The sequence below is a fragment of the Coturnix japonica genome, chromosome 15 (genome assembly GCF_001577835.2).
Source record: "Coturnix japonica isolate 7356 chromosome 15, Coturnix japonica 2.1, whole genome shotgun sequence".
In the NCBI taxonomy this organism is placed as follows: domain Eukaryota; kingdom Metazoa; phylum Chordata; class Aves; order Galliformes; family Phasianidae; genus Coturnix; species Coturnix japonica.
Genome location: NC_029530.1, coordinates 5161353 through 5189254, shown reverse-complemented (window position 1 = coordinate 5189254; position 27902 = coordinate 5161353). Strand labels below are relative to the sequence as shown.

Here is a 27902-nt window from a genome sequence, read left to right as displayed (position 1 = left end):
TGTCCTTGGTCCTGCTTTTCTTCCCGTCCTTCCTTTCCCCCTGTGCTGAGCAGCCGTCATGCTGCGCTCACATCCTCATTTTAGAGCTGGGATTTGTGATATGTTATTGCTTTCCAGCAGCTCTCCTCCAGTCTTGGAAAGTACAACAGTAATTTCAGTACTTGGTATCTATCGAATGGTGTTTTGAGCAGGCTGCGAGGAGCCTGTGTAACCTTTAGAAATAAGGTCTGGAATAGCAAACACTGAAGGGAGAAGAGCATGTAGGTGTCACTGCTGCAAAGCTATGGCTATGCAGATGCCTAATGTGATGGAAAAATGAAAAGCTCTAGAATGGCAATACCTTCAAGGGCTTAAACTTCTGTTTGGACAACAGGTGTATTGCTCTCCTTTAAGACTGTCCTGCATTGTACATAGCTGTAGAAGCTGGAGTATTTTCTAGCTCAGTCACTGTGGCTTGGGAGAAAGCATCCGGGTCTCAGGGATCTTTTCTGTAGTTTTTTCCAGCCAGGGGAGAACTTGTTTTATTGAAGCTCCTTCCACTCATACATTGGAGATGATTTTGCTTGTTAGAAAACTGCCCAGGCTGGACATTGAAATTCAAGCTCTCAAAATGAATTTCAAAAGCAAGAATGTCTCTGCCTATGGAAGAAGGAAAGGTATTTATTTCTGTCTGGAGATAGTGCAGCAGCGTGTTGAGACAAGGTATAAATAAAATATTATTGGAAATGGCCTGGCTTTTTCCCGCAGCTGATTAATCTTTAGCTTGTTTCGCTCTCTGTTCCAGGCTGTCATTTCGGAGAGGTTATTTTTTATGCACTGAGAGAACAAATGTGTGAGTACAGCACTGTCAGCTGCTCTTTTGACTTTGACCAAGCTGCCAATTAGCAGTGTACGGTCTGATCTCTACAAGCTGCCTGGTTTGGGTCCAAATCAGAGAAAAAGAAACTTTGGATACCACATTTTTCATAGGATATTATTTGCATCCTTCTTACTGGGGCTAAATCATGTAAGGTTCAGTCACAGAAGCCTCTTAAGAATTCAGGAGTGAATATCCTGCGTTTTCTTACCAGCTCTTTCATCACGGTGGAGAAAATCCTTGCACTAAAAATATAGATTTCTCAAACCAATGTGCATCTTTGATTGTTCTAAAGCCCGAAATATGTTGTGCAACTGTTTATAAGTAGGTCACTGTTAGAAGGAATTGAACAAGCTCATTTCTCATGTGCTGATCCTACATTGGGTGAGTGGTCAGACAGCACAGTACAGAACTGAGACAAATCTGCCTGGTTTTCTTCTGTCCTTTTGACATCCGTGTTTGTATAAGCTGTAACAAAGCATCTCCTGATCACACTGAGGTTTCCTACAGCCAAAGGACTAAAACTGCCTGGAGATTATACTGGTCCAATGGAAATAGATCAGAAACCTTGGAAACTTGAATCCGAAACAGTCGGTTTTTAGATTTCCATTTAATCTTCAACAAAAACGAATGCCTATGCTTTATTCATGAGCTGTAGTGACTCAGTGTTGCTTACATTGTGTGCTTTTTTTACATACTTAATTTATGTGTGTGAGATGCAGGTTTTGATTCTGTGTGTTTTTTAGCAATTTCTAGCAAGACCAAACCATGGGAAAATTGAATTTTTGCCTGCATGTAGCTCATCTCTAAAACCAAAGATGAGTTGGACTGTAGAAGAAGAATGGGAGAATCAGCATTTACAGTTTAACCAACAGATCACTTTGTTCTGTACCTGTCTGTCCATTATTTGGCATTTTTAGTGCCTTGTTCATTGCTTGGGAGCGTTAGGAAAATTATTGTACGGGTGGAAAAATGACTGCGCGGATGGGAAGCATCGTGTGTGATGAAGTGCTGCGACTGAGGTTTAACTTCCATTTGTATGCTTCATTACTTGTAATATTTTAATGGAATACTTGAAGTTTAGTGGTAATTTCAGTGTCACCGTGTGAGTCGGTGCCAGTGGTGAGCAGTAATACATAGACAGCGGGTAATAGAAGAGCATGTATTGCTTGAAAGATAGCGCTATTAAAGCAGTGACTTTTGACCTGCACTTAACTGAATGCTGCTATCGCTACGTGTTGTAATTTGGACTGAAGCTCGATTCTGAAGCTTGTTTGAGGAAAACATTGTGTGCTTTCCAGTGTTATCAGTGATTCTGCAGTGCAGGCAGTGTGAGCATGACCAGGGGCACTGACAGGAGCTGGTGTGCAGGGCAGAGCTGTTCTGGTGCTGACACCAAGTGCTAGCAGAGACTGGGCCCAGAGATGGTTGCTTTTATGAATGGATATAACGATATCTTTGTATATCTGGGTAGCAGAAAATGGTGTCTGCAACTGAGGGGTGGATCAGATAAATGAGGGGAAAACTCTTCTGTTAGCTGCAGGAACTTGTTCAGTCCAAGCTGGTGTCCTTGTTCTGTGTCTGAGCATTGACAGGTGATAAAGGGAACCAAACACTGTGAGGTGTTGCACTGGAGGAGTGAAAAGAGCGAAGGACTGAAAAAACAGCTGAGCTGGGAGCTGAATTTCCAGGTTGCCTTTCACTGTGTTCAAAGGGACTGGTAATAGGTGAGGCAGGGGAGAGAGCACAGAAAATGCAGTGCTTGCTTTAGTACAGGTGAGTTTGTCTGGGCTCCAAGTGAGTAATGAAATAGCTCAGCTTAAATGGCCAACGAACTAGAATCTGAAATACATGAGCTGTTTCCCTCTTGATTAAATCCTTTGTAGGTTTGAGGCACTCAATTTCTCTCCATGGTAGAGACTCTTCAAAGCATTAATGATGCTAATAGCTCCCTCTTAGCTTTGCTGTAGAATTCAGCAGTTTGGTGGCTTTGATTTTAATGCATTTAAGAAATTATTCTGGTCCTCGGCCCTTTTTTAGCTCTGCACATTTTCTCATGTCGTTCCTCCTCTTTGGCACAACCAAGAAGTGGGAAAGCCTGAGGATGGGATTTACAGGAACCTTCTGAAATAAATGTATTCACAGTCCCAATCCATATGGAGTGGAAATTCTGTGTGAAGGGTTCCCAGCTCTCCTTCCAGTTGTCAGGTTTTCAATGCATTCAGCTGTTCCTGTGGCTCTGGTGCTCCTGAGGGACTGGAGCCTCCAGGGGAGGGTGAAATAAGAGTGGTAAAAAGGTAAAATATATCTTGAAATATTGAAATAAGCTGTTTAATACTTCTAATTTCTGCAGTATGCTCTGTAACATTGAGGCAGGTTTCAGGAACACAATTATGTTTGTCTCACTGGTCCATTTAAATTGCAAAACAGTCATTAAGGGTGTGCCAGGTCATTAGGTTTTGACAAGTCTTGTTTTGTGGAGGCATTTTCTGAGGATGAAGTGCAGGTAATGTACTGCCTTCCTGTTAATTGTAACTGAAACCTGACTTATGAGTAGAGTAAAACTGTGTTTCATAAACCTTGTGCGACTTGAGTATTTTCTTCCTCTAAGGAAATGGATTTGGTTTTGTTTTTTATGAATTCTGGGGCTCCAGCTGTTTACTTTTCAGCTTTATCTGTGCCTGACTGCTTTAATCTGTCAGTAGTTAGCTTAACTTCTGGCTAGTGGTTATGGGATGGCAAGCATGTTCATATGTCTGACATTCCCATATGCATTTACACTGGATTACTTAAAACTTATTTTAAGAGTTCAGAGTAGTTTGAATAAGGCAGCAAACAGCTGAGTTTAGCAGCAAAGTGTAAATACAGATTATTTTAAGATATTATTGAATTATTTAATTGTAAAAGAACAGTTGTTGCATTCCCATTTGATGTTAATGGCATTTAGGCACTGTTAAAGTAACGCTGGGAACACTCTTGGCTTGGGTAACCGACTTCTGATTCCTTCCAACAGTGAGAGGATCAAAACCAGGTAAAAATGTCCAGCTTCAGGAGAATGAAATCAGAGGACTGTGCTTGAAATCCAGAGAGATTTTTCTCAGTCAGCCTATTCTGCTAGAACTTGAAGCTCCACTGAAAATATGTGGTAAGTGCTGTGATCTGATGCGTGGTTGGGAGTGGGGGGCATTTAGATGGATATCCTCTTTTAAGCAGGGGATGAATGCCAGATGCTGCTTCTGCTTACAAAACTGATGAATGATTGCAGTAAAAGGGAAAATAAGCCTGTCCTGAATGCTTTGAGTGGAGGAATGGGAAGGAGGTAAATGGGAATTGTAGGGGGAAGCAGGAAATCCCAAACCAGAAAGTGGTCCTGTTTGATCAAGTCTCCTGGGAAAGGGATTCAGAAGAAGCTTTGGAAAGGAACCTTTGTATCAGTTATTGCTCAGTGCTGTCGTCACTGAACATGGAGGAAAACAAGACACAGTAGCTGATGGGAGCTGCCATCCAGATCTCAGCCCTGATTTGACACAGTTTTAGAATCTGGAAGCTTAAATTTCTGTATCACCTGTGGTTTCTGGTTTGGTTTTACCATATTTATGTATGGTGATGTTCTCACTTTTTAGACATGCACATGTGTAGTTATGCTAAAGGGATGAAGGATGTCAAAATAAATCTTTAATAAATGCACGTTAGTAGAGGTTCCAGGAAGCAGTGTTTTATCCTGCTCCAACACTGCGGATTTACTTCTGAAGTAGCTTGTTCAATATTTATGGTATGTGGTAGCCTTAAAACCAGATTTATTGTTCTGCTGTCTGAAACAAAACCATGATTTAAACCAAAGGCAGGAATACCAATTTCTTCTGATACGACTTCCCTGCTGGAATTTGAGTTACTGGCTGTTGCAGGAAAATACCAGACGTGGTATAGAGGAAAGGAAATTCCCCAGGCAGTTTTTCCATCAGTGTCACTACTGAAGTGTGGCTGTATCAAGAATGAAGTCAGGGTTTCTAATCTTGCAGCCTGTAGTCAAGAAAAGGATTTAACTGGGTGCCAGATTTGTTTGAGTATGTAGAGTTGATTTCTTGGGATGTTGGACTTGTTTTATGAGTCTATGAGTATATTAAAGCAGATACGTACTGGAGTCATAATGTGTTCTTAGTCATTGTCTTACGTAGATATCAACTTTGAGTGTGATAGCATGAAGACAAACTATGTAATCTTCAGGAATGCTGCAGGCAGTATCTGTCTGCAGGTTTTTCCTGTTGGTGCTGTTTCTCTAGGGAAAATAATTGTAAAATATGACAAAGTCAGTTACGTGCCATTTCTGACTGCTTTTTACAGGTGACATCCATGGACAATACTATGACTTGCTTCGGCTCTTTGAATATGGAGGCTTTCCACCAGAGAGCAACTACCTATTCCTTGGTGACTATGTTGACAGAGGAAAGCAGTCTTTAGAAACAATTTGTCTTCTATTGGCCTACAAAATTAAATACCCGGAGAACTTTTTCCTCCTCAGAGGGAACCATGAATGTGCCAGCATTAATAGAATTTATGGATTTTATGATGAATGTAAGTAATATGGTCAGATGGGAGGACCTTTGGCTTGGGAAAGCAGGGTAGGAGGTGCTTACTGTCTTCTAGACCTCCAGTATTAAATCACTTCCTGAACTTGCAGTTAGTTCTGCACACTTCAGATGGCCCTGTGGTCTGTATTAGCAAAAGGAAGTCTTTGCATTGATCTTATTATCGTCTGGTCCTCACAGTACAGAACAGCAAGCAAAGAGGTAATTTTATTTATTGGCCACTGAAGTAAAGCAACTGTTCCCACTGGTATGAATTTGTAAAGTTCTTCAGGTTGTCTGGTCAGAGATTAGGGGATTTTACTTTGCTTTATGGTTTCAGTCACTTTCATGTACCTTTTGAGGTATACTGTGATTGGGGTAAAGGGCTGTTCTGTGTTATTATGGTTACAGCACTTGCAATCTAGTTCCCAATAAATTCTGTAAGTTAATAGATGTGTACATTTGTATGTTACAAAAGGATGTGACCTAATCTCACATAGAGGAGATAAAGCTGTTACGGTGGTTGGGTACTGAGGCTTTCTCACAGCTTCTGCTGGGGACATGCTTGGCTTGTCGGTCACAAAATGTTCTCTGTGTCTCGTTCTCCTTTTTCAACAAGGAAGTGGAGTTGGGTGGTATTTGAGTTGACTCCTCAGAGATTAATCACAGGTTTAGTCACATGGTGCAGATACATTCAGGGTTTGTATCTGATGTGAGAGAGTATTAGAGAAGATAAATATTTGCTTGTAGGTTTTATTGATGACTTTTTTGCAAGTCTTAGTTACAGGCAGCCATAGTAGGTAGCTTGTAGTTGTGTTAGAGAAGTAGATTGAATGGTCTTTTTCCCCCCAATCTTTTCTAGGTAAGAGAAGATACAACATCAAGCTGTGGAAAACCTTCACCGATTGTTTTAACTGTTTACCAATTGCAGCAATTGTGGATGAGAAGATATTCTGCTGTCACGGAGGTAAGTTAAGTTCTTTAGTTGATATTTCATGAAGATGTAATACCCCATAATACTGAAATATTGGCAATTCCATATTCATGACATGTGCTCCTCTCTTGCTGGAAAACATTTTAGGGGCTTTTTGTGTCTTGGAGCTCATTATTGAGGCTTTGAAACTTCAGGGGTTTGTCTCTGCATCACTTTGTGTTGAGAGCTTGATTAGTGGTACTGTCATAAATAGCTGAGCTGGTAGTTCTGCCTTCTGTATTCTTTGTCAGGGGACATATCTGGTATTGTCTCCTTTATTCCAAGAGTCCCCATTGGTTTTCTGACTTGCATGACCAGAAGTTGTATAAACACTCTGAGAACAGTGTTTTAGTGCTCTGTTTACAGACTGGCCCTGTTGTGCTATGTGATAGTTGTTAACTACTTGGAAAAGCTGCGCAAAGCATTTAAGCTGCAGTGTGTGTATTATCACCTGCAAGTAAAACAGTTTCTCGGGAGGAATAGCAGTAAAAAGTGGTTTAAGATCTGATTCTGTATTCCATGTTATTCAGCCTGATCTTTAAAATAAACAAGCCTTGTGATTTCTAGTATTTAATGCCTCTTAGGAGCTCTTTTAACAGACACTTGCAGATTATTGAAGTGGAATTGTTATAATCCTTTACATGTGGAAATGGCTTTGCTTACCTTGCTCCCAGTATATCTTATAGTGTCCCCTGTCAGAAAAGCTTTAAAAATATGCTGGATTGAAATGTTGTTTCACGTTGCCATTGGGCCGCACCAGATGTTGATGGGAATCAGGCTGTGTAAGCTTCACTCATCTTTGAGCTGATTCCTCAGTTTTACAGTGTAAAGGTGGAGTAAAATGCAAGCTGTGTTATCTTATCTGCACACAGGTTTGTCACCAGACCTTCAGTCAATGGAACAGATCAGACGAATTATGCGTCCCACTGATGTACCTGACCAAGGTCTTCTTTGTGATCTCCTGTGGTCTGACCCTGACAAAGATGTCTTAGGATGGGGTGAAAATGACAGAGGAGTGTCCTTTACTTTTGGAGCTGAAGTGGTTGCTAAGTTTCTCCATAAACATGATTTGGATCTCATATGTAGAGCTCATCAGGTATTTTAACTTTGTGCATTAAACCATGGGATAATTGAAATGGAAAGGGACCTGAGGTGGTCATCTCCATGCACGTGTACTCAGTGTGGAGCAAAACAGACATGCAAGATCTCATCCAGCTGGCTTTATATATAAGCAAGGATGGAGATTCCAGCATCTTGGAGCAGCTTGTCTGCTGTTTAAAAGCCTTTGTAATTAATGCTCAGTGCATTCATAGTGTGGGGCTGGTATTTGAACAAGATGGCTTTCAACGTCACAGAACTCTGGTGGCTTTTATTGCTGATGGACCTTGTTGAGCTGGAGCTTGTGATGTTTTCCCAGTTTGGGGGTGAAAGTCTAGGACTGGTGCTCCTTGGCTATGACTGTTTCTTCAGCTGCTGACTCTGCTAGAGCTGCGTTTCACTGTACTTTGTCTGGAGGAAATTGCCTGGTGTAATTTGTGTTTCTCTCCAAAGGTTGTGGAAGATGGATACGAGTTCTTTGCAAAAAGACAGTTGGTAACTCTCTTTTCTGCCCCAAATTACTGTGGAGAGTTTGATAACGCAGGTGCCATGATGAGCGTGGATGAAACCTTAATGTGTTCTTTTCAGGTATTGTATCTGACAACTTTACCTCCCAGTTATTGCAGTAACACTTTGTTTCATCTTTTCCATTTATACTGTGCCATCGCACACCTGTAACACCTGCTTCAAATAGATCTCACGTATTGAGTGTAGGCAGAGCTGTGTTTGCCCTTGTGGCTTTAAAAATGTGATAAGCCCTTTCTGGTGTGAGTAGATGAACTGTTTGACCCTGGGATTAAATAGCTGGAGCAAAGCTATCAGCTGTCTTCCTGCTTCCATTGGCATGGGCCCTCTGGTCAGCTGCTCTCTAAGCCCCAACAGAGCTCAGAGCAGAAAACCCATTTATTTCAGAGGCTTATGAGCTGCCCAGATGATCTGCGTAGCTCCTTACACGACCAAATGGGCTGTTGAGTGGAGTGTAGGGCAGCCAGCACTTTGCTTAATGACTGAACTGTCTTTTTCAGATCCTGAAACCCGCGGAGAAGAAAAAGCCCAACGCCAGCAGACCTGTAACGCCTCCCAGGAGTATGATCACAAAGCAAGCCAAGAAATAGTCCACGTGGCACTGCCTGGTTGGGACTTGTATTATAATATATAACCTTCCTTTTTAAACTGTAACGTGTACTGTTCAGCTTGCTCACAATAGAACGTGTTTGTGGTTTCCCTTTTGATTTGATGAATGGCATTTGCTGGTTGTAACAGCAAATGAAGGACTTTTCTCCCTTCTAAGAAAAAGAGTTTTAGGCTTCCCTTTTGTTGGTGTTGGGCTGCACGCTCCGCAGCATCGATCCTGTCATGATGGGTAACCGTACGACTGACTTTCTCAACCTGTACAATTAGTGTAAATGCTTGTTTTCTCCTTTAGGATCTAAAGAGGGCACTGGTGTGCTGTGAGAGTAGAGTTTGTTACTGTTGGAGATGACTTACTGTTTATACAAACCACTGTGAACTTTTTTTTTACGTTCAGATTTGTTTTAAAGGGATTGCTTTTCTTTTTACGTCTTGTCCTGTACACGTTGGTTTTATCGCTGTCAGCGTTAGGAATAGCCTTCAACCTCCCCAGCATCACCGGTATGATGTATATTTAATGGAAACACACACATCCCTGTCCCAAAGTGACACCTAAAGCCATTATTTCAAGTGTTTGTGTCTTTCCTGAAGCCAAAGTCTGCATAGAAAAACTGTACGTATGTGACCCACCGCGCTGAGCTGGCAGGGCTTCCCATTCATGCCTTCCTCGCGGAGAGAAAAGGAAGTCTTGACTTGAAATAGCAGTAGAAATGCTGTGCTGTTTGTTCTATTATGGGAAAATTAAACACTTTTGTACAGTTTGTGGTATCCAATGGACTTGTTACGGTTGCATCAGCCCCGTGGCAGCCGTGTCACACAGCTGGAAGTTACAGGAACGGTTCCACACCTGCCTGAATGGCTTTGTGCATTTTGGCCTAAAGACTTTGCCCTATGGAGACGCCCAGGAAGCAGCTCGCAGAGCCAACCCAGGCACTGCTCAGCGGCTGGTGCAGGTACCTGACGGTATCTTCTTTTTTAAAGACTGAGAACCTTTTTTGAACAGATGACAGTGTACAATACCATGTAGTGAAAATCACTTATTAAACGACCAAGTTGTTAAATCCTCTCGGTGTCGGTTTATCACAACGTTATACACTACTGCTATCACAGGACATGACTTAGATAAATAAATCCTTCTGGAAACCCACACACTTCTGGTTTGATTTGTCTGAGCTGTGTCAGGGCTGTGCCAGGGGCTACAGGCACTCAGTGCTGTCAGGGTATCACTGAGACACCTGCCTTGTTGGCTGCCAGCCCTGCTCTGGCATCCTGCTTATCAGATCAGTTCTGTTCCTTTCCCCTGCAGTGAGCTGGACTTTGATGGGCCCTGCCCAGTGCATCCCAGCTATTGATCATCACACTTCTAAATGCGCTGCTCCGCTAAATGGAAGCGTTTCCCCACTTGGAAGATTTTGCTTTCTAAAACTAATTAATCAGAGTAGCCATGTAACTGTTGATGGCCCCATTAGATGAGGTGCTGGATTGCCTGCAAGAGGGCTTGCTCTCATCTCTTAAATCACACTGTGGTTTTCTTGATGGCTTTCTCATTTTTGGTCCACCATGTAAAACAGTGATGTACATCATTCCTGATCTGGTTAACAGAACATGCAGAGCCGGATCCCACTCGTAGCTAAAGGAATGCATGAACCCATCTGTGCAGCAGCACCCAGTGCCATGTCACACCTTGTTCCTCTGACTCCAGCTCTGCTCTCAGATGTGGTTTATTGACACATGTGCCTATTCTGGGCTCTGTTTTCTGCCTGGCTGCATTCCCCAGCATAAAGGAAGTCCCAGAGCTCACTGTGGCTGTGGGGAAGGTTCCTGCCCTCTGTGCTGTCCCTGCTTTGCTTTGGGATGTGTCAGCCCTGCGTTGTGCAGCTGCAGTGCTGGTGAATTGAAGAACACAGCATTCATTTTGCTTGTGCAAAGTGTAGGACTGGGCCAAAGGCGCTCAGGCCACACAGGAGTTACAGCAACGTCTGCCCCAGTGTTAGCAATGTCCTTTAGATTCAGCTTTAATGCATGGATAACAGTAACTGCTGAATGACGAGTGGATCTAGAAGAGAGCAATTGGCTGCAGCAGCATCAGGCCTGTGTGCTGCAGGGCAGCCTAAAGCACAGGGGCTGTGAGGCTGCAGTGCAGGTGCTGATGGGCTGAGCTCCCTGTGCCGTTGGCTCACACGGGGCTGTGCAGAGCGGTTCTTATTCAAAGCAGTGGCTTTGCAGAACGTGACACTGAGCACATTCTCTTTGGGGACCTTGGGGAGTGCGTGTCTTTGTCAGATGCAGCCCAGGCCCTTCCTTTTGCTCTGCATGTTCTGCTTTGGGTGCAGGTGGCCAATGTGCCACACCTCCATCCACAGCGATGGAACAGCACGGGGTGCAGCAGCGCTGGGCTCCTGCTCTGCCCCAGCACCCACAGCCCAACACCATCCCAGTGCAGGGAGGCTCATCCTGCAATTAACAGGGTTCAAAGCATCGTTACTATAAAAAGCTGTGTAGAAAACACTACGTCCACTCATGGCAGATGTATTTTCAAGAGTGACTTCAGCAAATGGATTAAAAATGACCAATCACAGAATAGTTGGAGTCAGATGGGAACCTCAAAGCCATCTGCTCCCACTGCCTGCAGTGCTCAGGGACACCCACAGCTCCATCAGTGCTCACAGCCCCATCCCCTGACTGTGGGTGTCTGCAGGGATGGGGCACCTCCACCTCTTCTGTGCACCCTGTGCAGTGCATCACTGCCCTCAGTGTGAACAACTTCCTTATATCCAACCTAAATCCCTCCTCTTTTAGTTTGGTAGGACCCAGCCGGCTGCGTTGGGTTGTGCTCTGGCCATACACGAACACGGTGAGCTGACGGTAAATCCTCACGAGCTCAAATCTCTGCGCTCCTCACTGAGAGCAGGTCCGAGGCTGTAGGACCCTCATGGGGAATCGCTGCCGGCTGCAGCTTCACCCCGAGCTGGTGCCTTCTGCTGATCGTCCCGTTGTTTTGGGGCCAGCTGAAACCAAACACCTCAATGAGCTGGAAACGCCCAGGCTCAATAAATCCCCTCCCTGCAGGGTCCCACCTGTGCTGCTCTCTGCAGGTAGGCGCTGTGGGGTCCTGCACTGGGTGTTGCGTGCACTGCTTCCCATTCACTGTGGGGAACGGGCTGGGGACAGGACTGTGCTTGTGTTAAGGCGCCCAGAGATCGTTGTGCCTGAGGTCTGAGGCTCCTTTGGAGGGAAAAGAAACAGGTAAAAACAGAGGGAGCTTTTGCCTGGTGCTGCACGGAGGGTATTGGAGTTTATTTCAGCAGAGGATCCTCCCTGAGCCTTTTGCAGCTGAGTTTTCTCACTGCGCTTCCCAAAGCGAGCAGGGCCCCTAGAAATGGAGGTGGGTCCGCTGTTCCCTGCCGTGCTCATCCCATCCTCGTGTCGGTCTGTTGCAAAAGTTTGGGAAAACAGCCCTAAAGTTCCCATCCGCTTCGTGCAGCTTCCGCTCAGGGCCGTCCAGCGGGACAGACCTGGGGGATGCATAGGAAATGCTGCGAAAACGGAAAGCGTCAGCACGAAGGGAGCGGGGCTCCGGGCTGGGGGGGTCGGCGGGGCTGGGCCGGGGCAGTGGGGCCGCCCCCGGCCGGGAGAGGCGGGGCCGGGGCTGGGAGCTCCGTTGCAGCGGGAGGGAAACAGCGGCGGTGGGACGCACGGTACGGGGTTATGGGGGTTATGGGGGTAGTGGGGGCTGTGGATCGGTGGGGCCTGGTCACGGCTTCACAACCCGGGCTGAGAGTGAAGGTGTTGGGAGGGCTTTCGTCTTCTTTTGGGTCTTGGCTCCGTGTCGGGAACGTGGTGGCTCCGGTTCGGTGTCAACAGAGTTGGAGAGGTTGGGGTTGGGTCGTGTTGTCCTGTGACACAGTGGTGGCTCTGGACTCTGATTGATGGCCCCACAGCTCGGCAGCCTCGAGCGTCGGCCCGTGCTGGGCTCCTGGCCAGGAATGGATGGGGACGGGGATGCAGTTATGTGCTAGTACAGGAGAGGAGTCTCAGTGGGGTTGGTGGGCTGGGCAGCCTCGCCAAGTCCTCCAGAAGAGGAAGGGCTGCAAAAGGGGAACGCAGGAGCAGACGGAGCCCTTCCCGCAGCAATGCTGGGTGTCAGGCCACATCCACGGGTTGGGACTGGGGTGATGTGAAGGAAGGGAAGTCACGGCTGTTGTTTGGGGTGACAGAGGCCGGGAGGAGCTGGGCTGAGGCTGCCCGAAGGGCTGGGAAAGGCTCTGGGTGTGCAGCGAGGACTGGTCTCAGTAAGGGCTGCTGTTTTTCTCCTGTAACCGAAGTTTGGGTATGGTTGGAAGTAACATGCTGAGGAAGAGTCTCAGGGTTCAGCAGTGCACGGAGCCCCGGGAGGGCGGTGGGGGCTCAGGCAGCGCTGTGGGCAGTGATGCAAAGCGAGCAGCAGCACCGTGTAGCAATTTCCCGTCCGTAGGCTTTGTTCTCAGAACGGAGCGCGGCTCTTGTCACACGGTGCTGAAATGGGAGGTTTGAGATCCCCAGGGAGGTGAGTGATGCTCAGCTCTGGTCTCGCTGCAGGGGATGCCCGCTTGATCCGCAGCCATGTCCCGGTACCTGAAGCACTTCACGGTGGTGGGGGATGATCCCGTCCAGTGGAGCAACGATTACCAGAAATGGGAGGAAGAGGAGGAGGACAATGGGGAGAAGGACTCGGAGATCAAATTGGAGCCGTCCCGTGGTCGCGTCACCTTCCAAGATGTGATGAAGAAGCTCTTCAGTTCACGCAGGTTTCAGGTGAGGTGGAGCAAGTACAGGTTAAAGGGAAACGAGGGCAAAGCTCGGCCTGAAGGCACCTGTGGGAGCACAGATGATGTAGGATCTGGTGCGGGGTGGGAGCTGAGTGGATTCCTATGGGCTCGTGCCCATTTGCTGCACTAGGAGAGGTTCACCTGAGTTCTTCTCCAACAGATTGTCGTTGTCTTCTTGGTCATCGTGGATGCCTTGCTGGTCCTTGGGGAACTGCTGATGGACTTGAAGATCATCCATCCGGACAAGTATCACATAGCCCCAAAGGTAACACACAGGAAGGAATCAAGGTGAACTGCTTTTTACCCCTGTTTGGTGCCTGTCAGAAAGCTGACCAGGCCACGGTCTGTGCAGCAGCTCAGTGTTTCCTTGGGCTCAGCACAGCTCTATTGTGCTCACCACCCTCCTCTGGCTCAGCCAAAGTCTCCTGCAGAGCTCAACCAGAGGCGTCTTCGAGTGGCTTCCAGCCTGCCCCACACACAGATGGGGTTCCTAGCCCTAAATCCACTCTCTCTTTCCACAGGTTTTCCACTACCTTTCCCTGTCTATTCTCACCATCTTCCTGGTTGAGGTGGGGTTTAAAATCTTTGTTTACGGCCGGGAGTTCTTCCACCACAAGTTCGAAGTGCTGGACAGCATCGTTGTGGTCGTGTCCTTCATCCTTGACCTCGTCCTCCTCTTTCGGGAGCACGAGTTTGAAGCCGTGGGGCTCCTGATTCTGCTGCGGCTGTGGCGTGTGGCCAGGATCATCAATGGTACGTGGCACAGGTTGGGTTTGCTGCCCTTCCCTGGGTTCCTTTGTATGTTAAAGAAAGAGCACAGGCTCCTGTTCTCTCACCAAATTAAGTTTGACTGGAGTGCGACCTTTGCAAGGCTGTGATCTCTACAGAGCAATAGCAACCCATTGCTGGTGTGGGTGCAATGCCTCGGTGACGGGCATACAGCAGCACGTTCTCCTGCAAGACACCAGAAGGCTGTTCTTGCATCGCTCCCTCCTGAAGGGTGGTGACGCACAGCGTTGTTTGCATCGCAGGATCCTCCTGGCAATGCTTTAGCAGGGAGCAAGGTGAACTGCACCCGCGTGGGTTTGATGGCTCTGTTGTTCTGCTGCGGCTCCATCATCCCTCCTGGGGTGCTGCAGGGAACATCTTGATCTTCCGCTGGGCTTTTCTCACTGGGAGGCAAAGGATTTTGTGTGGAAAGCAGAATACAAGATGTTCCCAAATTAGACCTTGCAGTTGGAACCATAAACTGACATTTCTGCATTGCTGGAACCATGTCCTACCTTCAAAGAAATATTAAATAACAAAATGAATCTATATATATATATGTTTATATATATATGTTTATATATAAAAATATAATAATTTTTATATATTTATATTAATATTTAATATATATATATTTATACTGTCAATGAGCTTATCCCTAAAACCTGTGTGAAACCACAGCCCAAGTACAGACCCAAGTATAGGCCCAAGCCCGGTGCCTACAAATTTACTCCTGGTGAGTGCTCAGTGCTTGGTGTGAGTCCTGTGAGTCGGAGGAGGAGGAGAGATCCTTACCATCCATAACTGGCCCTTCTGATGCTGTTCTGATGGGGGCAGCATCTCTGGAGGCTGAGAGCAACCTGAGGCTCTTTGGGAGTGTAAGTTGGACAGAAAGCGGCCTGGTGAGCAGATAGACAGGCTGCAGGAGCTTGGTGTCTCTTAATACAGCATTTCATAGTGGGAAAAACAGCACTGCATTTGCAAAGAAACCTTGAGTGTTTCTATTCCCACGGCAGGGCTGCTCACTGTGCCCACCTGCTTGGTGCTGTACTTGGTACCAAACCACTGTGAGCTCTGGGTGCTGTGCACAAGCATGGTTTGGTGCCTTCAGCCCCTGCTGGTTGGTAGAGGCCGGGTTACAGCAGCTGGGAGCTGTTTGATGTTGTCAGTGCAAATAAGCAGCATTGCTCTTTTGTTTTTGGAGAGATGAGCCCCAGAACTGCAGGGCTGCTGCCTGTAGCACTGGAAGCACAGGTGTGCACTGGTGGCTGTTACTGTGTGTTGCTCTATAAACAGCCAGGAGAGCTGGCAGGTATGGAGGACGTGCTGTTCTTGGTGTGCTTACCAAGCAGGTTCCTGGTTTTATTTGGTTGTTGTTGTTTTTTTTCCCCTTCAGAAAAGGGTGGGAAGAACCTGCCTTCACTGTGGGGGTTAAGTTCACATGTAATAGCCTAAAAATAGTTTGGTAGACAAGTGTCACTTCTGCTCTAAGAGGAAACTGTGCCATTGCTGCTGGGTTGCACAAGGTGAAGCCAAAACCATGTGGTCCTGGCAGCACAATGTGCCTGGGGCTGAGCCGCCCACTGCTGCTCCATTGGGTGCTGTGATGTGAGCCCTGCTAGAATGCAGCCCCTGGCTGTATGAGGTGCTGGTTACATCCCCACCAGGCTCTGCCAATGGACTGAATTCACATTCAGGATTTGAATGACAGTTTGTGTGATTAATTCAGCTCTGAGGCCTCTCCCCAGCAGAGCATCGGTATCCGAGTCCCTGGGGTGGGCTCATCTAAAACCCTCCTCATTAAGAAAAGCACTTGGGAAAGGTGGTTTAAAGATGACAGAAGCAGAGATTGAGAGGAACAAGGTTAACTCCCTGCGTACCACTCACCTCCTGCTAGTGGCTGTTTTACATTGTCAAATGAACCCACTGTGAATTGTTGCGCAGGAATAATTCTATCGGTGAAGACCCGCTCTGAACAACAAGTGTCCAAGCTAAAGCAGGTGAACCTGAAACTCGCAACAAAGGTTGAACAACTTCAACACAGCTGTGTGGAGAAGGTGAGAAAACGCTTTTAAATTAAACATGCTTTACCTACCAGCTGCTCCCAAGGACAAGCTGGCCTGGGATTCTTTTGCAAGCTTATTGCTGCCAGCTTGGTTTCCTCATCAGTGTGTTGTGAGGTGGTGTCTGTGAGGAAGCGCAGTCCTGCCTGTGCTCCTCTGAGCTGTTTCTGTTTCAAAGGAATGACGGCTACCTCTGTCCTACTTGTGTTAGCCACGCTGTCCTGTTTTCCTGCAGTGAGGCACGTTTCAGCAATGGGAAGATCTGTAGGAATCTAGGAAACTACCTTGAGGTCAGAGCTGTGTGAACTTTTGTCTCCAACAGGAGCAAGAAATCGAGAGGCTTACCAGGATGTTAAAGCAGCACGGGCTCATCAGTGAGCAAACGTAGGAGGCCAGTGTTCCAAGTTGGGGAAGTCTGCTGTGGCGAGTGCAGTGCTGGAACGTATCAGATTGACCCAGAAGGTTTTCCTCTCCGCCTGCTTTCTCTGGTATAGTGTCGTCTATAAACGTTTTCTATTTGACCACATTTTGATTAGATCTTGGGATTGCAAAAATAGCTTTACTGGAAAACTAAACACGTGTGCTCCCTGTAAATGGTGACTCCGTAAGACCCTTGTACAGCTGTACAGACAAAAGTGCAAAATAATTTAATAAAGACACCACTTAACATGCTGTACATTCAGGAAGTACCACTCCTTTCAAGGAATGACATTTTTCAGCAATAAGGTTGTTTGCAACACCCTGTAGAAACCTGCTGTAGCAGAGAGAAGAATCCAGGCTTGAGAGGTCATTTCTTCTCCCTCAGCTGACTGTTCATCACTACTCCAACCTCTTCTTTGCCAGCTGTTCTTTTCATATTGTTGGTTGATTCCTTTTCTGTTGCTGCTTGTGCCACTTCATTATTTATGTAATATTCACTTCCAAAAACACCAACATCTGAATTCTTTAGTTGATGATCAGGTGAGCATCAAAATAGAGGTGAACATGCCATCTTATGTCAAACAGTGACTGAATCTCAGCAGCAGGTCTGAGTTCTGATACTGTATTCTCTCATCTCTTCTTCCATTTAAGTGTTCATTTGCAGCCTGCTGGGTCACAGAGTCATCTGCTTCCACAGCTCCTAAACGAACACGTTAAAAGAATTAGAATATGTAAGATGAGATCTAGGTGAGTGGGCTGCTGGGGACAGTTAGACTCCAGGAACAATAAACAAATAAATTAGGAAGCATATTCTAAAGGACCAGGCTGGTGTTTGAATACAATGTGAACTTCTTCAGGTACCAACAGCCCCGGGGTATTTTATAGTTAAAGAGTGAGACTTGAGGAATAGGTATTTCAAAAGGTGTTGACTGCAGCAGGTTTCTCCAATTGATTTCAGCTGCAGCTGGAGGGTCACTCAGCTCTTCTGAAAGCATCACTTGACTGTTCACATTCTTTAAAAGAAATGTAATTAATTAGTGGGTTGGGGAAAATAGCTAGAAATATGTAGCTCATTCATCTATAGAAATAGATAAAGCGGAGGCCTTATCTCATGCCACATGATTACTTTAATTAACAATTAGCTCTGCTGTTCACAGAATGATGAAGCCTAGTTTCCTATGGAGCTGTGCTCCTGCCATTTCTGCCTGCTTGCTGTGAGCCCCAGACCATTGGTCTGACCAGTAGCTCCGAGTGCCTTTTTTCTATTGGACAATTTTTAACTCCGCACACCTACAGTTTGGAAGAAACTGATGGGCCAACACAGTGCCTGGATAAACTTTGTTTCTTTAGGAAATTGATTAAAAATAGAAATGAGCTTTTTTTTTTTTTTTTTTTTACCTTTTTTTCATCTTGGGCACTTACCTTAGGCAAATGGGAAGAAAAAGTCATGTTGTAACTTGGCATTAATGGTGGGCCAAGCTTTATAGCCTGGTTCTGCAGGTGAAGAAACATCAGTGAAAACAACAGAACTTGTTATAGGAATAGTCCTTTCTCTTCCTTGAGGAAGCTGCAATGAGAATACAGATGGGCATTAGCCTTGCTCTTCCCCTTGTGTGACTGCTTTGTTTAAACTGGATTTTGGATTTTTGCTGTTATTTGTAATAAGATTTTTCCATGTGTAATTGCACATTTCTTTTCAGGGCTGATGTATAAATTTGACTGAAGTATGCTTTGGCAAGCAGCCCGCAGTCATGTTTGAGTTGGAGCAGAAACTGTTGGGTACAATACATTCTAATATGAAGTGTTATCTTTAGAGAGATTAACCAGGTCACTGTTGCACAGCTGATACCTAAGCAAAACAAGCCATTCCTTTTATCTGAAATCCTGTAATTTAATTACATACCTTCTTCAATGTAGTTGTAGTGGTTGTTGCTGTAACGTTTACTATTCTGGCTTGTGGATTAACTAGGGATCCGTATTTAGTCCACTTCACTTCTATTTCAAGTGCTACTGGTATTTGGCAGGAGCTCTGAAAAGTGTCAGAAATCCTCTCATTATCTGACTTGTACAGGAGTAACCACAGTATTTATTCATCTTATTAGATGAGCACAATGCCCCCCCCCCCCAAAAGCTCACTCCAGGTGGTCAGCAGAGCAGCTCAGCTGTGCCTGTGCCTTGGACTGCTGCCTGCACAGACAGCACAGCCTCAGCTTGGGGGTGTCCCTGAAATTTTTCCATAGGTGACAAACTGACTTCATAAGTGCACTTCAGGCAGGGCTGTTCTACCCGAGCAGTGCTGATGCTTAATGGCCGTGCTGAGCTGGCTCTCTTCAGCAAGAAGGCTTTCCTAATAGTGATGACATTTTAGTAATGCTGCTGGGACAGTAGAAAACCTTTAACTTTGCCAGGGCAGAAATCTGAAGCGTACAGACTTAAATATTTTTTGATTATTTCTTTTTTTTAACACTCGTGCTCCTGTTTATAGAAATCATCCACTGTTTAGATGCAAAAAAACCCATCTCTACATAAGCTTTAATTGAGGAGGTGCTGTCATTCAGCCCTCTCAAAGAGGCACAAATGCTCTCCTTACAGCAAGAGGGAAATACTCCTTGTTTCTGAGTATCCCAGGGAAACTGTCCTCCAAGTTTTTATTAATTTTTTTTTCTTGCACTTTTTTTCCTGTAGGTCTGAGAAACCTAAGCTGAGAACAGGTTCAGATCCCAGAACAGGGTATAGAAAGAGCAATAGTGGGGGGAGAGTTAATCTTTACCTGTTCTGAGGTGTGAAGGTGAGTTATTGGCACCCAGTCGAGCACGTTCTGGGCTTGAGAATTTCCAAATGAAGCCACATACTCAGGAAATCTTTGTCCCATCAGTAAATCTAGGAGGACCTGGGCCAAGGGCTGGCAATTCATAGCTGCTGTAATTCTTCCAGGGTGGGAGAAGGGGAGGAGAAAAGAGAGTTAAAGCAAAATCCATTGGTTTGGCATGGAAGTAATTTCTCCTTGCTCTCACGCACTGTTCAAGCCTTCCAGCTAAAGTTGCTAATGTGCACAATCTCTCCAAGAGAAGAGAGACCATTGTTAATTAAATGATATTTCTTATAATTAAATGCTTTATTCCCAATACTCTTACAGTGGTATGAATGTCCCAGGATGTGAACAGATCCTAGTGGAAAGGGTTACCATGGGGCTATAAAAGCACTGAATAATAAAAAAGTAAGTTCTCTTACCGTAACTTACAGCCTGATATCATGTTGTAACCAAATAACACTGGGATTCTGGCTTCTTGTGCTGTGAGACAATCCTGGTTGGCTGTACTTTGCAGAATAGTGAGCTGACCATATTTGTTAGTGCTCTGAATGATGCCTGATGTAATGTGCAGTTAAAGGGAAATTCAGTACTTGTGGATTACAAAGAAAGAATCTGTAGCGAGATCCTTAAGGTTCATCTAAAAATGCTGTACTAACCCAAGACTTTTAAACCATGATGAAGCACTAGAGCATGCAACAAAGACCTGAATCTACCTCACTAAGCAGTTCCAGGAGATTGCAGTGAGGATTGAGACGTTGGTCACTTCTAGAACATAGCCAAAAAGCATCCATTTACTTTCAGTAAATAACAGATTAAATGCATAAGGTGTTCATGCTAGAAAGTCTCAGGGAAGTTGGTCCAGAACAAGTGCTGAAAACAGAATTTCAATGGGGAAAGGATATCCTTGTGGCTTGAAGCCTGCTCTTACAGCCAGTCCAACAACATAACCAGGATTACCACTGAAAGGAACTGGATTTGTATTTACCTGCAATACAAATTTACAGTATTACTTCTTATCTTGTACCGAAGTATTTAGAAAATGCTGAAATGTTTCAGTGTTTTTCTGGTTATTAACTGCCTTGAACAGTAGTGAAGTTTTTCTATAAGATTGCAGCTGTTCTCTGATACTGGGACAGGCTTTGCTTTTGCTGGATACTCTTGTACAGAGCAACAAGGTGAGTCTTCTAAGCATCAAAAACAGACTTTGGAGACCCTTAATGCCCAGTTCTGAAATGCTGCCTCATCTGTGTAGCCAGGACATGTAACATTTTACCTTGCTGCTAACAATTGTTCTGATTCAAGTTTAATAAGTTTTGTAATTAAATGTCTTTCAACAAGTCATCCATAGCATCTGTAGCAGTTACCTGAGTAAAGCTGATTTCAAAGCTCTGTTGTATTGAAAGTGTTTCTTTGTTAACTGCTCCCAAGACAAAAGAAGCAGCTGCTTCTATTATTTCTCCTGCGTCTGTGTATGTAATATGATAACTCACCTGAAAATGAAACATTTTAGATATTAATTAGAACAAGTAGATAAGAGTATGGACCTACAAGAAAGGAATTTAAAACTATGTAAGTATTGTTTTCCTTCTTCCATGCTTAAGAAACGCTCAGCTACGTTGTAGAGATGTATTGTATCCTCAGCTGCAGTAAGAACAGGCCCAGAAAATAGAAGAAACTGAAGTTCAAAATTAAGCAGTATTTTCAATGCTTGTTATTTGCTCTATTTTGCCCATTGTTTCTGACCTCACAAGAGTGGGAGTTTTAAGCCCGTGAAAAAAGCTATAATGTGATCTGACAGACAAAGCCATAATATTTGCAAAGAAGTTTGTAGCCATGTGAGCATATTTAGGTGTAAAGGACGTGACTGTTACCAAATCAAGCCACTGTAAAGCAATATTCAGAAACAGATCTAGGTTTGGAGCCTCTTCAAAACTGGCTTCTTGATAAACTTCTAGGTGTAATTCTAAATGTTCATCTCCTTAAGATAAAAAGGTAATTTGCACTGTGTATTCCTCTGTCTCTGCTACCACTGTGCCTTAAGTCATATTCTACCAAGGATAATCTGGATTGTAAACTCATTGTCCATTATGTCATATATGTAGAGCAATAATAAAACAGATTTCATCTTGACTGCACCTTATGTTGCATATTGTTATTGTTTTATTGTGAAATGTACTCTTATCCTGAAGGCTGTGTTTCTCTTGTGATACTAGCTTTGAAAATGCCGCAATATATGGAAATGGCAAGGCCTCTATCATGTCTGTAAGTTGTGAATCAGAAATTATTTGATGCACACATGTTTTCTACTAAATGAAAGAGGGAAAAGGAAATGTCATACCTACCCCATGAACTACATTGATGCATAGTTCACCTGAAATCATAGGGTTCCTGAGATCATGGCTGGTGCTAAGTAAAGTGTGCCTTCCGTTCAGAGACTGGACAACTACAGACCGGACAGTAATATTAACCTGAAAAATAATTCATGTCATTTCCAAATATTATGTATACTTATTTTTGGCTTCTTCTGTATCATATGTGTGACTCTTCAGAAGTTCTGTTGTGCTGGACAGCAGACAATAGTCCTTTAAGCAAGAGTATTGATGAAGTTAAACTGAAACAGCAAATAAAATCAGCTAATAGTTTTATGTTGGGGCACTATATCAGATTAAAGTTGTCTGCAGATAGCGTATTATCTTGGTGGTGGCATGTAATCTTGGTGTTGCTAATACCATTACTGAATAAAAACCACAGCATTTTTCTCCTAAGGCACGTGTAGGGGATTTTTGCTTTACTTTTTGTTCTAAAGAGTAAGGCTAAAGTCACTGTTCTGATGAAGTCAGTGAAAAACTCCCACTGACTATAATAGGGTAAGAAGTCTACCCCCACCAGTTCTGAGTTTGAAAGATACTTACCATCTGACTTGACTTAGGTACCTAGAGGAGAATAAAAGAGCAATTTCAAACAATAGCAAAGGGATGAATTATTACAAGTAGCAGTTAAGTAAAGCAGTTAAGGTTTAATTGCTTTGCCTGTTCAACTCCCTATCATTACAGTGAATTCAGAATAGTGGAAGTCATTGGATGCACGCTGCTGTATCTAGGTAGTTTGAAAATAACTGCTATTTGTGGCTAGTATGCAAAATCTTACAGCTCAATGCTCTTCTTCCCCTGGCAGCAACTGGAAAGTTTCTTAGTGACTACCAGCAGTTTTCCACCAGACTGAGCTTTGACTGCACTCCTAACAAACATTTAAGGCATTCGATAAGTACAAGATAAATCTAGTATTTCCCTCTGACACTGTTTGCAACTCAGAACTAACACTGAAAAAGATTGTTTGCATGAGAAAGGAGAAAAGCATTACTAGTGCTGTGTATCATTTGTTTAATGATGGGGTTTTCTTCAAGGAACTGTTGTGTGGGTCCACTCACCAAAGGCTCCCGGCCTCCCTGGGCAGATGATTTTGACATTTCTTTTGCCAGTGGCTCCACCTGCTGGCACTGAAAGCGTTCCCTGCTCTGCCTTCTGACCATCCCCAAAACAAAATAATTCTTTTATTTTCACGCCCCATCTTCACAAGGAGAACTGCCTACAGACCAGCTTTCCTGACCATTTGGCCCCCTCTAATATTCCTCAACCTTTGAACAAGGGGATGCTGTATAAATATGAACCTCCTGTTCAAAAAGGAATGAAAAATTAACCTTAGCTCTGAAAAACAGCCACATACCAGATTTGATAGTAAGCTGGATATGAGCAAGATTGCTCTCAGAGGGGTAAAAGGTCACATTCCTTGAGGAGTATAATGAAGATTATTGCACACGTGTGCAATAATTCTATATTAACACCACTATTAAAAACTGAAGAGGATCCAACCTTACAGATTCTTTAAGTACAAGATTTACATGCACAAGCACATAAAGTTGCTGTTATTGCACAGTTAGCACAGTGCCACAAGCTTCTATCTTCTAGACCGTTATTTCTGCTGGCTAAGCAGACAAGAGTAAATGCTCCTGTTACTTCAGTGTGAAGTAAAAACACTTCTAAAAGCTTTATATAGAAAAGACTGCTGGATTTTTCCTAACCCATGGTTTAAATATCAAAAGGAAACATTATATCCTGTAGGCAATAGCAATTAATTATGGAAATACAAAGCAATATGTAATATGGGCAGGCAGCTACATGATGCTTTCAGATCATACTTACTGCTAAAATGCTGGAGTTGATATAAAATAGCATACTAACTGCTTGAACGTTGCCACAGTTTTCCACACTGATTGATCGAATGCATTTTGTAGCCTGGTGTACTAAGAACCCTGGAAGAGAGTCACAAAGTATTGCTGAAGGAAATTAAAGAGTAATTATGAAAAACACAAATGAAAAACTGCAGAAGAACAACTTTAACAATAACGATGGGTCTTGCAACCTTCTTTTTTACTGTTTTTCTCCCTTACAGATTTTCAAGAAACTGTGACAGCTCAAAATGTAGGGTTCAAGTCTGCAAGTCTGACCCCAGTTGCATTCAAACTGTGAAAGAAACCTCATTCTGTTAAAGAAAGATGTCTTAAAGAGGTTGCCCAGTTAGGTCATGCTTATGCAACACCTTCTACCCTCACAGCGTCACCCTTGTACTATTTTACTATGTCAATTAAATCAATTATTAAGTCAGTGGTGTTTTACCATTGCATAAACAAAACACTAAAAAGAGATGCCAACCAAGGGTTCCCATACCTAACTCTGAATATCTAACATAGCTGCAATACAGCTTCCACCCTATGTCTAAAAAAACCTCCAGAGACTCAGAAGATATCCATAAAACATTTGTTCACAGATCTTTATCTGAATTTACATTGGTGTGATCGCTTACTCACTGATTAAGCTCAAGTTAGAACAGAATTCTACTGGAATTCAAATACATTTTCCAACCTGCAGGGTTTGCATCAGAGCACCAAGAGGAGACAACAGGACTAGGCAGCCTGAGAAATGCATCCACCGTCTGTATAGGAACACCATACTGCCAAACAAAATGACATATTCAAATATATAGGTGTATTTCAGTTCGTGGAAAGTTTTAGAGCATTTGCATAAACAGTAAATCTGTATAACAGAAGTTATTTTTTCCATTACATCTGTCAACACCACATACCACATTGCACGTCAATTCTTAAGCCACCGCTAACAGCTTTCCTTGTTCAGAACAGCTGGTTACTTTTCTCGGATCTTAAAATCCTAGTTCACTTTTGAAGAAAGCTCATACAACACTACATGTTTCTTTTTGCATTTCTATGTTTAAAGACCAAAACAAAGATTTTCCTTTTACAGTACTGCAATTTTTTACAAGCAAATGCAAACTTGCTCTTTTATGAAGCAATTTAATATTACTTGAATCATACTCTCATGTACCTCATATCTGTAACTTTCGTTTGCATCAGAAGGATCTGAAGCATCTGAGTTCACACTCCAGCTCTCGGGCTCAGCACTGAATGTAGCACTTCCATACTTTTTGAGCAGTTGATCAAAATTTTCAGCAGTAGGTATTTCAGGAGAACGAAAGGAGAGTGCTTGTTCATCTGCCAAAACATTTGAAAGAATGAGATGACTTTTAGGATACAATATATATATATTAAGGAAAACATCACTTTTCAACTCTCAATTTGCCAACAGAAAATTAGATTAAAACTGTTAATTAAGCTTAGTTAGAACCAGGAGCGTGCTTTCAACAGAGAGGATTAAGACTTGGAGCATGAGATAGTTTCACAAACAGAAGTATTACAACATAAGGACCGTGAGTGCACAGAATAATCAGTTTTCTGACAGGTTTAGTTATTGTTAATTTTAGTCTATTTTTGTACCTAGAGAACTTATAAAAAGAGATGTCTAATAAATATTGGCAACAACATTACTTACAGTTTGTAGCATGGATGCAGAAAACACTGGGATTTATGTGGTCAACTAATTTAAAAACTCTTCCTGGTGGATTTGCTTTAGTATCAAGTGAATATATTGCAGCTTTCTGACTACAAAGATGGCTGTCACCTCTGCAAGTAATAACAAAAAAATCAGTGATCCACTAGAAGTTACTGCTGACCATATTTTAAAGTTCTCTTTGCGTGCTGAGGCAGCAAATGGGTAATTAGGCAGAGTTAAAGCAGTCAGTGGCAGGGACTGAGAAAGTAAACAGCTTTTAGAAATGACCTTTTAAGCACGGAGCTGAAGTTAAATGATGAGGTGAAGCACTGGTTAGTAGTATCACAACCCGTATCAAACACCCTTTTTCCTTAGAGTTTGAGGTGCCATATGTAACCTCTCACCTGTGATCAGGCAAAATCCATTCAGCAATTACCACAATTACACAAATGTCCATAAATCCAAATGTAAATAATGAGATCCACAATACTTGCAGGCATTGGAAATTTCATGCAAAAAATGAACGTTTTATAGAAAAGAATTTTTGGGGACAACTACAGCTTCATTTAATGCATTTCTAGTTGACAAAGACAGAACAGTCACCTGAGGCAATTTAACTGTCATTCAGGAAGGCGTTGATTAGACCTTTCTGATATATCTAAATATCTATAAATGGGTAGCAGTAGTCATTATGTGCAAGAACAATAAGAAATGGCAGTCTGGGATGACTGCTAATTCAAATTTCAAAGCACCAAGAATAAACCCCAGCGTTGAGATTGGCATAATTTATGCAGAAGGTGGGTTGAAATGCTGTACTTATTGTTCTGAGAAGCCACCAAGAGGTTTTATATTAAGATAATAAAGTGAGCTTTCATAACTCGTTTTTGAGAGGATGGAATTAGGTAAAGGTGTTTTCAGATAAACTGTAAATAGCAAGGAAGTAACTATCCATGTTACTTCATGCATATAATGTTACATTCTACTGTTTGTAAAGTGACAGATTGGCAGCGAGGCAGCAGGCTGGGACCATTGATTTGTAAAACCAGGATCAGAGCAACACTCACACTATTTCATTAAGCCCTGAATTGATCATGTTTCTAGTTGATACTGTAAACCTCAATTAGAGGTTACTGAGAAGCTACTGCTGGATTATGGAGGTGGCCAGATGGTCGTGTGGCATCAGCTTTCTTAAATTCCAGACACTGCATTATATTGATGAAGGTCTGAAGATACATTCTTCATCCCCCAGCATAAGGCTTCATCAGTTGAGCACCCACACATAGTAGGACAGTACAACAGGAAGAAAAAGGAAGAAGCACAAATTTAGAAAAGAAGGAATGAGAAAGTGGGCCGGGAGGCCAATTTGCTGTTCTGCCTGGTTGGGAGCCAAAACCTGGTGCTGCAGGGATTGGTAAAAAGGTGGGCAGGGGTTAGGATGGCACGGGAAGAGACTGGTTAGGAATTTGTAAGAGGAGAATATAGAACTCATGCAAATACACACACCAAATAAGACAATTTTGTATTTCAGATAGCTGTTTATTCACTTACGTGACAATAGGAACCAAACACGTTGTAAAGAGACTGAAATCTGCTTCACTGCAGTCAGGGTCACAACAGCAATTTACATCACACTGTGCCACCAACAGATCACAAACACACAGCTTGGCAACTGGAGAAAAGATTGAAGTTAGAATTAGGACTGGAACTTTGCACACTACAGCATGTTCCCTAACACTTTCAAGTTTCACCTCGCCTTCTTCTTGACAATGGTCAAAAGTCTATATCCAACTTTATGCTGGTTTTTTGTGTTTTTTCTTTTTTTTCTCCTCCAGGTCATTTTTTGAGAGTTCACAAGTATTTTAGGGGCAAATAACAAAGCCAAGAGCATACCAGAATCTGACACTTTTTTTTTTTTTTTTTTTTTTTTTTTTTTTTTTCCCCTATGAAACTGAAAAAAGCAACTGTTTTTGGGAATTTTCAAGGTATGAAGGTACGAAACTAGGTCCGGAGCAAGAAAAGATACAAACAAGGCAGTGATACTATCTTTATCTATTTGTTACAAGGTAGTGAAATTCTGTTTATCAGTTTGTTTCTTGTATTTGGATGAAAAAAAACCCAAACATCATTTTGGTAAGAGCAGTCATTTACAACGACAAACATTTGTGATTTGTGTCGTGATAGCACTATATATCCACAGAAACAGGATTCCCCTCGGGCCAAGCCCCCCCACCCCACCCGGCACCCACCGTCCGTGAGCGGGGCCGGCCCGCTGCGACCCCGCTCCCAAGCGGCAGCACGGGTCTTCGATGGCGTCTCTGGGCTGGATGGGAGATCAGTGCTGGGCTCGGCTGCACGAAGCGGCGATAAGAAAAGAAGCAGGCCAAGCCTCAGCGCCGCCACCATGACGGACACTGCTAGGCCGCCCCTACAGACAGACTAGGCCTCCCTTAGCAACGGCCTAGGCCTCCCTTAGCAACGGCGCGGTTGCCAGGGAGCGCGGTGTGTGAT

At 43.7% G+C, this 27902-nt stretch overlaps 3 protein-coding genes and 1 long non-coding RNA gene across 6 annotated transcripts in view; 2 read left to right on the top strand and 2 right to left on the bottom strand.

The window, feature by feature from the left end:
- The window catches only part of PPP1CC (protein phosphatase 1 catalytic subunit gamma), a 14381-nt gene extending 4611 nt beyond the window's left edge, over nt 1-9770 (top strand). The window contains exons 2-7 of the mRNA XM_015877835.1: nt 3870-4001; nt 5198-5428; nt 6284-6388; nt 7267-7490; nt 7946-8080; nt 8518-9770. Coding sequence (XP_015733321.1) covers nt 3870-4001; nt 5198-5428; nt 6284-6388; nt 7267-7490; nt 7946-8080; nt 8518-8607 — 917 coding nt within the window. The 3' untranslated portion in view covers nt 8608-9770. The remainder of the gene's footprint in view (nt 1-3869; nt 4002-5197; nt 5429-6283; nt 6389-7266; nt 7491-7945; nt 8081-8517) is intronic.
- Nucleotides 9046-16194, bottom strand: LOC116654102. The gene is made up of 2 exons (XR_004309008.1): nt 16087-16194; nt 9046-14714 (listed from the first exon to the last, which is right to left on the bottom strand). It is a non-coding gene; the product is annotated as an uncharacterized LOC116654102 (long non-coding RNA).
- HVCN1 (hydrogen voltage gated channel 1) lies at nt 12243-16944 on the top strand. Of its 2 annotated transcripts, XM_015877884.2 has the most exons (6): nt 12243-12321; nt 13202-13417; nt 13592-13696; nt 13953-14184; nt 16144-16256; nt 16585-16944. In XM_015877884.2, the coding sequence occupies exons 2-6, from the start codon at nt 13226-13228 to the stop codon at nt 16648-16650; spliced, it is 708 nt and encodes a 235-aa protein (XP_015733370.1). In that variant the 5' UTR covers nt 12243-12321; nt 13202-13225; the 3' UTR covers nt 16651-16944. The 2 variants fall into 2 exon arrangements, with proteins under 2 accessions (XP_015733370.1, XP_015733371.1); XM_015877885.2 differs by lacking the exon at nt 12243-12321 and having other exon boundaries at nt 12434-13417.
- Nucleotides 16887-27902, bottom strand: TCTN1 (tectonic family member 1). 2 transcript variants are annotated; one of them, XM_032447781.1, is made up of 15 exons: nt 27641-27902; nt 26943-27063; nt 25395-25525; nt 24891-25057; nt 24414-24501; nt 23694-23803; nt 22407-22427; nt 21837-21962; nt 20859-20984; nt 20397-20479; nt 19914-20054; nt 19453-19609; nt 18586-18711; nt 18105-18249; nt 16887-17695 (listed from the first exon to the last, which is right to left on the bottom strand). In XM_032447781.1, the coding sequence occupies exons 1-14, from the start codon at nt 27795-27797 to the stop codon at nt 18106-18108; spliced, it is 1698 nt and encodes a 565-aa protein (XP_032303672.1). In that variant the 5' UTR covers nt 27798-27902; the 3' UTR covers nt 16887-17695; nt 18105. The 2 variants fall into 2 exon arrangements, with proteins under 2 accessions (XP_032303672.1, XP_015733358.1); XM_015877872.2 differs by having other exon boundaries at nt 16887-17382; nt 27641-27901.

Coding starts and splice junctions, on each gene's coding strand:
- TCTN1 (XM_032447781.1), bottom strand. CDS start 27,797: ATGGTGGCGGCGCTGAGGCTTGGCCTGCTTCTTTTCTTATCGCCGCTT. Junction 23,804..24,413: donor CTCTGATGCAAACCCTGCAG/GTTGGAAAATGT, acceptor ACTCTCTTCCAG/GGTTCTTAGTACACCAGGCT. Junction 20,985..21,836: donor GCATCAATGTAGTTCATGGG/GTAGGTATGACA, acceptor TTTCATTTTCAG/GTGAGTTATCATATTACATA.
- HVCN1 (XM_015877884.2), top strand. CDS start 13,226: ATGTCCCGGTACCTGAAGCACTTCACGGTGGTGGGGGATGATCCCGTC. Junction 13,418..13,591: donor TCAGTTCACGCAGGTTTCAG/GTGAGGTGGAGC, acceptor CTTCTCCAACAG/ATTGTCGTTGTCTTCTTGGT. Junction 16,257..16,584: donor AACACAGCTGTGTGGAGAAG/GTGAGAAAACGC, acceptor TGTCTCCAACAG/GAGCAAGAAATCGAGAGGCT.